The 9,553-nt window shown below is 36.5% G+C and overlaps 1 protein-coding gene across 1 annotated transcript; it reads left to right on the forward strand.

Annotated features, from left to right (window-relative positions):
* Positions 1 to 4,358: 4,358 nt before the first annotated feature.
* Positions 4,359 to 8,952, forward strand: AVPR1B (arginine vasopressin receptor 1B). The gene is made up of 2 exons (XM_026715625.2): positions 4,359 to 5,310; positions 8,633 to 8,952. Exons 1-2 carry the CDS (start codon positions 4,359 to 4,361, stop codon positions 8,950 to 8,952), a joined length of 1,272 nt encoding a protein of 423 aa, XP_026571410.2.
* The last annotated feature ends 601 nt before the right edge of the window (positions 8,953 to 9,553 follow it).

Raw genomic sequence — 9,553 nt, forward strand, 5'->3', positions numbered from 1 at the left:
AAGAAAGACAGAGTACCAATCAGCATAATGGCTCACTTAGTCACTGGAATTATTCAATTAACCTGTGCCAATAAATATTTATCCAATCGTCTTGATATTATTTTTTATAATGCAATTTTCAGATTTCTATCAAAGAAAGAGTTTGAGTTAGAGAGTGCATTTCTAGTAATCCAGGGTAAAAAGAGTCTATTTAACATCTGACAATAAAAAGAAAAACTCTGTTGTGGAGCATGTGCAATATGATCAGAGGTGGTATTCAGCAGGTTCTGACTAGTTCTGGAGAATCGGTAGCAGAAATTTCGAGTAGTTCAGAGAACCGGCAAATACCACCTTTGACTGGAGATTTTACAGTATCCTTCCCCTGCCATGCCCACCAAGCCACGCCCACAGAACTGGTAGTAAAAAATATTGAATCCCACCACTGAATATGATATGGGTAAGTGGAAACTGTTGACTAAGCAAACTAAAGCTATAGAGATAAATTCCTTAATTCCTTAACACCTATAATTCAAATAGAGAATATTCACTGAATTTAGTAATGCCATTGTTGAATTATGGGAAAGTCAACCCAGGCAGAAGACAACCTGGTAGAGCTGCAGTGGATTTTATAATCAGAGAAAAGCTAATGAACCAATGGTCTTCATCTATGGATGAACTATGACTCAATACAGTACCTACAAGGTTCACAATTGTTCAAATATTCTCTATGAATGTGAAAGATCACTTTTGAAGAAGCAGGATAAAAAGGATATTGAAGCTATGGAATATTGGTACTAGAGAAGACTCTTAAGAATACCATGAATAGCAATAAAACTAAATAGATCATAAACAATCAGAATTCTCACTCAGGTCACTCAACAAGGAAAGGTGGAAGGGAAGGAAGGAAGAGGCTGTCCAGAAGGAGGGTAAATATACCTTTTTACACTGGCAATGGATGACTTGAAGAGCCAGACTGGGAATAGTTCATCCCAGAAAAGATCTTTTAATGTGATTGCCAAGAGTGCATACCATTGACTATTGATTGAGTACTCAATGGCACTCAATCAATCAATCAATCAGTCTTGACTGAAACAGGAGATTGGACAACCCTTTCTCTGAATAGGTCCTTCAAGTGAACAGCAAGTTTACAGATCATCATCATCATCATCATCATCATCATCATCATCAGTCATTGCTTAGGGACCGAAATAAAATTCACCATTTAAAAAGAGAGAGAGAAAGAAACCTATGAATTGTCTGAATGAGAATTGAACAAAAGGGTGAATAGTGCTCCAAAAATCAGGTGCTTTGCCAATTTGCCCCATTTATGCAATGATTCTGCATTTTAAAAAATTTGAAATTAAGAGTTCTAAAATGTATTTCTATCTCCCTCAAAGGAAATTATCTTTTCTTTTGACATTTCTTACTGTTTTGATAGCATTATTAAATGATCTGGGTACTATGGAAAAAGATTTTTGTGGAACAGATTATTAATGAAGGAACAGGTGTAAAACATTCAGTAGCCAAGTGCAATATTAAATCTTGATTATTATTTTACATATTGCTATTGTATCACAGATATAGGTAGTCCTCAACTTACAACTACAATTGAGCTCAAAAATTTATGTTACTAAGTGAGAAATTTGTAAAGGAACTTTTGCCTCATTTCTGACATTTCTTGCCACTGTTGTTAAGTGAATCATTGCAGTTGTTAAATTAGTAACATGGTTGGTAAGGGAAACTGCTTTCTCCATTGACTTTGCTTGTCAGAAGGTTGCAAAAGGTGATCACACAACCTCAGGACACTGCAACCGTCATAAATGTGAGTCAGTTGTCAAGCATCTGAATGTCAATCACATAACCATGGGGATGCTGCAATGATTGTAAGTATGAAAAATGGTCGTGTCATTTTTTTCAATGCCATTGTAACTTCAAACTGTCACTAAGTGAACTGTTGTAAGTCAAGGACTACCTGTACTGCATTCATTTATAAAGATCATTTAGGAAAATTGCCTTTCTCCTATTGCTTTTGCTTGGCCCCATCAGGAATAATGGAGAGAGCATGCTCCAGGCCTCTTGTTCTCTTGTTGTCATCTTGTTGGGCACCGGTGTTGTGCCTTTTCAGTGGCAGCACCTGCCTTGTGGAACAGCATTCTCCAAGAGATCTGGATGACTCATTCCACTTAACCTTTCACAAGGCACTGAAGACATGACTGATCCTGCCAACATTCGAGCATTTGAGTCAGAAGGGATATGAACTCTGCTGCTATGGACAATTACTTGTTTAATTTTGGGCATGGGGGCTTATATTGTAAGAAGAGGGAGTTTTGAATATTGTAATCTGCCCAGAGTCATTTGGCAGTTTATATGATTATATAATAATATAACATTACATATATATTCTTATCTAAATAATTTAAATAAATACAATCAAAATGAGCACTTCTGGATAGAAAATACCAAAACACCACCACTAAGAGCCATGGTGGTGCAGTGGTTTGAATGCAATATTGCAGGCTAATTCAGCTCACTGTCAGAAGTCACAATCCTCACTGACTCAAGGTTGACTCAGCCTTCCATCCTTTTGAGGTCGATAAAATGAGGACCCAGATTGTTGGGGGCTATACTGACTTTGTAAATCATTTAGAGAGGTCTATAAAGCACTATGAAGTGGTATATAAATTGAAGTGCTATTCCTATTGCTGTTATAATCCTCATGGCAAAAGGGCAATTATAATCCTCATGGCAAAAGTCTAGTCACAATAAATATATACTAGTCAGACCAATCATTATTGTAAAGATGAATGTTACAAGGTTGTGTCCTTGGGAAAGTACTTTGCAGTTTCATGGGATATGGTAAAAAAAATCTAGATGACAGTCATGATTATATGATTGACGGTCCATCTGTTTTTCATGTGTGTGTTTTTATGTGCAAACACATAAAACCAGCCAGGACTTCAATCACATCATCGCAGCTCACATCTTAATTTTTCTATGCCACACCCTGCAGATAGCCTTGGAAGATTATTGCTAGTTACACAAGGAGAGCTATTATTTTTCTCCACATTTTATAGAGTCAAATTCTATTCCATATGGTTCTGATTCCAAAGTTATCCTTTAGTGATATGAGAATGATAAACCAGCCCCTTGAAAGAAGAGAAAAAAAGGAGAACAATGGGATTTCTCAAAATAATTTCAATACCATCCTTAAACATTTGCAGCTTTCTTTGCTGTTCTATTCATTTATCATTTAATTACGTGAAACATTTGTATGTAACAATGAGCTGGGGGAGAAAGATTTGAATATAAAAATCTTGAAGTCCATGAGGCAGAAAATAAAAGAGGTAATGAAAAGATTTTCAGGATTACTAGTTCCACACTTCTGCATAATCTGCTGATACTATAGCAAGACTCTTGAAGCTTAAAGAAAAAAAGTCTGAAAAAGCACTATTTTCATAGACAGCAATCCAAATATTCATCTGGAGCAAGAGATTGCAAAATTGGATGCCTAGCTGAATCTGTGTATTTACTCATGAAAGAAAAGTACACTCGCTCTAGTGATTGCATACATGTGTGTGCACACCCGTGGATTTGTATTCATGTAGATGGCAGCAGACTTTTTTTAAAGTTCGTGCTTAACAACAGGGATGACAGTTTAGCCAGACAGCAGGAACCAACCAGAGGGGACAGCTCCACTCTATAAAAACCCAGTCCAAGCAATTGACACTATTTGAACAGCCTGAGTCAATTCATCAGCATACAGATTTAGCACCTGACTTCTGCCTGCATCCAAAAAGATACCCACCTTCTTCGATTCTGCATTTATATTCCGATACTTATTTTAGGTCAATTTATACTAGGATTATTCTTTGCATTTTAAATAGTTATTTCTATAAAGAGTTAATAATAACAAGGCTGATTAGACAAAAAGAATTTTGCACTGAGAAATGGAGAAGTGAGGTGTCAGTACGGAATTAAGGAAGAAGTAAAGAAAGTGAGAGAGGAGAAACAGTATTATTTCAAGAAGAAGCTTATCTTAAAGGATGAGTGCAGAAGTGAAAAATGAAAATTAATCAAGCCATTTTGTATAGTCTGAATATTTGGAGGAGATCTGTAGATTTTCTAGAACCATGAATATGCTGTTAGAAATAATTGTATTGCTAATTAAATCTTAATAAATAACGGAGCCAAATATTAACAGCATGGTCAGTAAAAAAGAAAAAATGGAGCAGATCCAAGATTGGGAAGTTAATCAGATCTGTGCAGTTTAGCTCAAAATGCTCTATTACTATAAGAGAGAGAAAAATAGCTTTTCAGCTGCCTAAAGCATGTACTGACACATTTCTGAAAAATCATCAAACATCTAAGAACCTTAATCAATGGAGAGGAATACCACATATTTTAGGAACTTATTGGAGGGCTCTCTGCTGGAAGACATCAAGCCACTGAGTGGGGACCTCAACAACTCTATCCTCCACACCCGAGATGAAGAACTTGCTAAGGTTGAGATTGGTATTCTGGCTGCTATCTTGGTGGTGACTGTGGTGGGAAACCTGGGTATCCTTCTGGCCATGTATCGCCTTCGGAAGAAGATGAGCCGGGTGCACCTTTTCATTCTTCACCTGGGACTGACAGACCTTGGGGTGGCCCTCTTCCAGGTATTTCCCCAGATGATTTGGGAAATGACCTATCGTTTCCAGGGTCCTGATCCACTCTGCAAGGTTGTCAAGTACCTGCAGGTGCTAAGCATGTTTGCCTCCACATACATGCTTATTGCCATGACACTGGATCGCTACATGGCTGTGTGCTACCCACTGCGTACTCTACGGCAGCCAACCTGCCAGGCATATCTAATGGTTGGAGTCACTTGGCTACTAAGTTGCTTGCTTAGCATACCTCAGCTCTTCATCTTCTCAGTAAGGGAAGTCCGCCAAGGTTCTGGTCTGCTGGATTGCTGGGCAGAGTTCAAATACCCTTGGGGAGCCAAGGTGTATATTACATGGATGACTTTGTGCGTCTTTGTACTGCCAGTGGTTATCCTCTCTGTTTGTTATGGCCTGATCTGTCATAAGATCTGCAAGAATCTTAGAGGAAAGACTCAAAGATGTGGTCTCTCTGCAGCAGATGCTATCTCATACATAGCCACTGATCAGAATGGAGCAGAAGGGTACCATTCTGGGTCTCGGGTTAGCAGTGTGCGTACCATATCTCGTGCCAAGATCCGCACAGTAAAGATGACTTTTGTCATAGTGATGGCCTATGTTGCTTGTTGGGCACCTTTCTTCAGTGTACAGATGTGGACAGTGTGGGATAAGAATGCACCCAATGATGGTGAGTAATTTTTAATTGGAGGGATGGGGTACCAGTTTGAGAAGTTCAGTCTGCTGCCAGATTCATAGAGGGGGTTCACAGCCAGTGCAATTACAGGATTTCAGTCAGGATTTCAGAGGGAACAACTATGGTTTTTATTTCAATTCTATCTAAGCAGAAAAAGAAATTAGGACATATTTTTTTAAAAAAATACAATACATGCAATGATGCTCTATCCCACTTGCCATTATAAAAACTTTATCCACCTATTGTATGTTTATCAGTAATATGTATTGTAATGTTTGCACTGCTCTACATATGATGGCAGACTGAAATTACTTAGAACTGAAAGAAAATTGCAGGTAAGTTAATTTTGCTCCTTTGAGGATATTCTTTCTAAAAAACTTACATATTTTAATATTATTACAAAATATACCCGTGCCTAAATTATGCCTTTGAAATAATTACAGGCTAGAGAAAAAAGTGTTTTTGTAACTTAGTTGATAACATCTATCTATTACAAATATGTGTAATTATGTGTCTACGATTGTACATACAGGTAGTCCCCAACTTACAACCACATTTAGATCAGAATCCATTTCTAAACAAGGCAGGTGTTAAGCGAGGCATGCCTGATTGCATATACCTTTTTGCCATGTTGGTTAAGTGAATCATTGCAGTTAATTGAACCAATTGATTGTTAAGCTTCCCCCATTGACTTTACTTATCAGAAGCCAGATAGGATGCTGCACCCATCATAAATATATGCTGGTTGCCAAATGTCCAAATTTCGACCATGTGACTATGGGGAATACTACAGTGGTCATAAGTGTGAGGACTAGTTGTAAGTTACTTTTTTCAGTGCTGTTGTAACTTCAAATGGCTATATGTCCAGTATTAAATTTTCCTTAAGTTCTTTATAGAACTGCACTCAAACTAGTTATGTTATCCATAATTCTTCATCACATACTTATTTTTTAAATTAAAAAATATTGGAATGTATAATTAGAAGTAATAAACACTTTAAAAAACCATAATCATTAGCTAAAGATTTTAAATTAAAACTCAAAATAACAAGTTGCAAACTGTGGGAGCTAAAGAATAATTATACTAATGCTTATAGTGCTAGGTTTAGATCTTCAAAGGCTTGAATACTAATCCTTTTCTAAACATACAAACAAGGCACCAAGTAAGCATTATATTCTAAATGCAAATGTGAAACACACTTGCTCTGTTTATGTACATATCAAGATTCAAGTCAATCCATGCTATTGCTGCACATGCCTCTAAGATATAGATTAACTTTTGTCCTATGCATATATGACACATCTAAAACAGCCCTGTTTTCACTGTCCTTCCCAATGTGCATAGGAAGGACAATGGACCATTAAGGGAGATCTGTGTGCCTCTTCTATCCAATATCCTATTCAGCTTTGTCTTTCTGTTCAGTTCAAATTATATAATTTTTTGAATTCATGTAATTCAGTATTTTTCAAACATGCAACTTTAAGATTTGTGGCATGCTGGTTTGGGAAATTTTGGGTGTTGTCCACATATCTCAGAGTTGCCAAGTTTGAAAAACACTGCTATAATTGGATTCTGCAGATCAGGGAGCGTCGATGAAAATATTGCAGGCATCAAAAACTAGTTTAGTCCTAGTTTCTGGACACTCCTGGTGGATTGTGACTGCATATAAATTGACAGGTTGCAGTGGAAAAAAGCATTGTTTTTTATACAGAGTTTAGTGTCCAGAATGATAGTTGTTAACCACCTTTACATAATCCATTACATGGAGAAGGTCTTATTTATTTATATAAATTATTTTATAGATATTTAAAAAAATATGTGTAAAACTGCTGCATGTTCAGACTGCATATCAGACTGAATATGTCTGATAATGCCTCTCCATACTGAGTTTTAACTAAATAACATTATTTAGACATTAAGAGAACAAACCCTTGTTTCTGTGAGGCAGAGAGATAACTCTTAGACATCTGCAAACAATTTAAACAACAACAATCTCTTTGCTGACATCTAGCAGCATTTTCTCTGTATAATCTAGATTGCATCAGTATAATTTGCCATGCAAAAATCCAGTTGATCACTAGATGGCAACAGGCACATGCAGAAAACTCTGATAGCCTAGAAAGAAAGAATAAATAGACATCCTTTAAGAATACAGATTATTGGGGGAATTCTAACCTCTATGTTCAATGTTAGAAATACTAAGACAATTTATAGCTTGCCAAAGAAAAACCAGATGGTCAGAAGTAATAAGTGTGAAATTTAATCAGCATTGGTATGGCAGTGTATTTTGTACACTGTTATTATTCACCTTTTCTGTACTTTGGACATTTAAGACAGTTAATTGTAATTTAAAAAAAATAAAAATCATAATTATAAAGTAATTCAACTTGAAAGTGCTTGGCTAAAAGAGAAAATACTTGGCTCCCTTCCTAAAAACAGAAGGGGAAGAGTTAAACACAGTTCTGGAGGGAGAGGATGCCATGCTTTGGGAGCAGGTTTTTATTTTAATTTATTTTATTTATTTTGTCCAGCGATTATAAGATAACAGGTATAAGTATAAACATAGGTATGAATACATGAAATGGATACAAATAAGAAAAATAAAAAGAAACAATGGGACAGGGACGGTAGACACGTTGGTGTGCTTATGCACGCCCCCTACAGACCTCTTAGAAAAGGGGTGAGGTCAATAGGAGATAGTCTAACGTTAAAGTTTTTGGGGTTTGGGAAAGAAACCACAGAATCAGGCAGAGTATTGCTGAAGTCGCATTTCCTGCAATCAAGTTTAGTGCGGTTAACCTTGAGCTTGTATCTATTGTTTGCTCTTGTGCTGTTATGGTTGAAGCTGATGTATTCATTGATAGGTAGGACATTGCAGTGTATGATTTTATATACTATACTTAGATTGGATCCAAGACGATGTAGTTCTAGATTTTCTAGGTCTAGATTTCAAGTCTGGTGGCATAAGGTATTTTGCAACAATTAGAGTAGTGGAGAACTCTTGTGAAATATTTCTGGACTTTCTCAACTGTATTAATATCAGATACGTAATGGGGGTTCCATACTGATGAGGTTCATTTTCATGTTTTCTTTTAAAAAATGTTTGTGTTTACATGTTGATTATATGATCATTAATACTGTTGAATTTTTACTCTATGTGCCAAGATGCAATAACTGTATCCAGGATATACATACAGTGAGGTACCATATAGGTACATCTGATCATTATACCTAGACGTCCACGCCACTGTTCTTATTATGGTTGATACAGATCTGAAAAAGAAAAGGCCTCACTTTACTTCTCTCTTTGCTCCAGAGTCAAGCGATGTGACTTTTACCATCACCATGTTGCTGGCCAGCCTTAGCAGCTGCTCTAATCCCTGGATTTACATGTTTTTCAGTGGGCATCTCTTTTATGGTGTCCTCCACTTTTTCTCCTGCTGCGGCAATCTCCGGTCCAATCTCAGGCGGCAGCTGTCCAATGGCAGCGTCTGCAGCCGTAAAACTACCATCTTGAGCCACAGTCCTCAGAGCACCCCAGATCCGAATGCTGCTGGGATCCAGATGCAAGTGGCAAATATGAAAGAATTCTACCAACCTTACGAAGATACAGTGATTGATTCAGGGACACTTTAAAATAATGGAGTGGCATAATGCCAATGAATGATACTGCAATCTCATAATCTGTTATTTTGAAACAAGCAGGAATAGTAAAGTAATGTAGTGATCCTATAGGATATGCTTTGTGGCTATGAAACATAGCACACCATCTATAACATAAATGAGGCCTGATTAATTTCTTTTTAAAGATTCTTGTCTTGACTATAAGATTCTTATAGTCTTGTCTCTGTTACAGGTACTGCTATCTTGTTATTGATAGTACTAAACAGTTTATATATTTTAAATTACATTTTATGGGCCACCTTTTCAAATATACAACCCTAATTTCAAATATATGAATGAATATCTGACAGTAAGAATTACTTTTCAGGTCTTTCCTTTCTCCAATTATTTTTAAAATGTTAGCTTTCTTCTTAGTCACAAGACCCTATCCATGCATATACTAAAAAGATGTTTTGACTAATAGTAATTTAACTTACCTTTCTCATATAATTAAGAAGAAAATAGTTAGCTTTGCTTTAGACTGCTGAAAGTTGTATCAGGAATGCTTCAGCTCCTATCATGTAAGTTAATTGTATTAATAAATGTATGACATGCAACTAAAATAGTTTAAAAC

The sequence above is a fragment of the Pseudonaja textilis genome, chromosome 3 (assembly GCF_049901715.1).
Source record: "Pseudonaja textilis isolate UNSWEBS1 chromosome 3, rPseTex1.2, whole genome shotgun sequence".
Classification (NCBI taxonomy): Eukaryota; Metazoa; Chordata; class Lepidosauria; order Squamata; family Elapidae; genus Pseudonaja; species Pseudonaja textilis.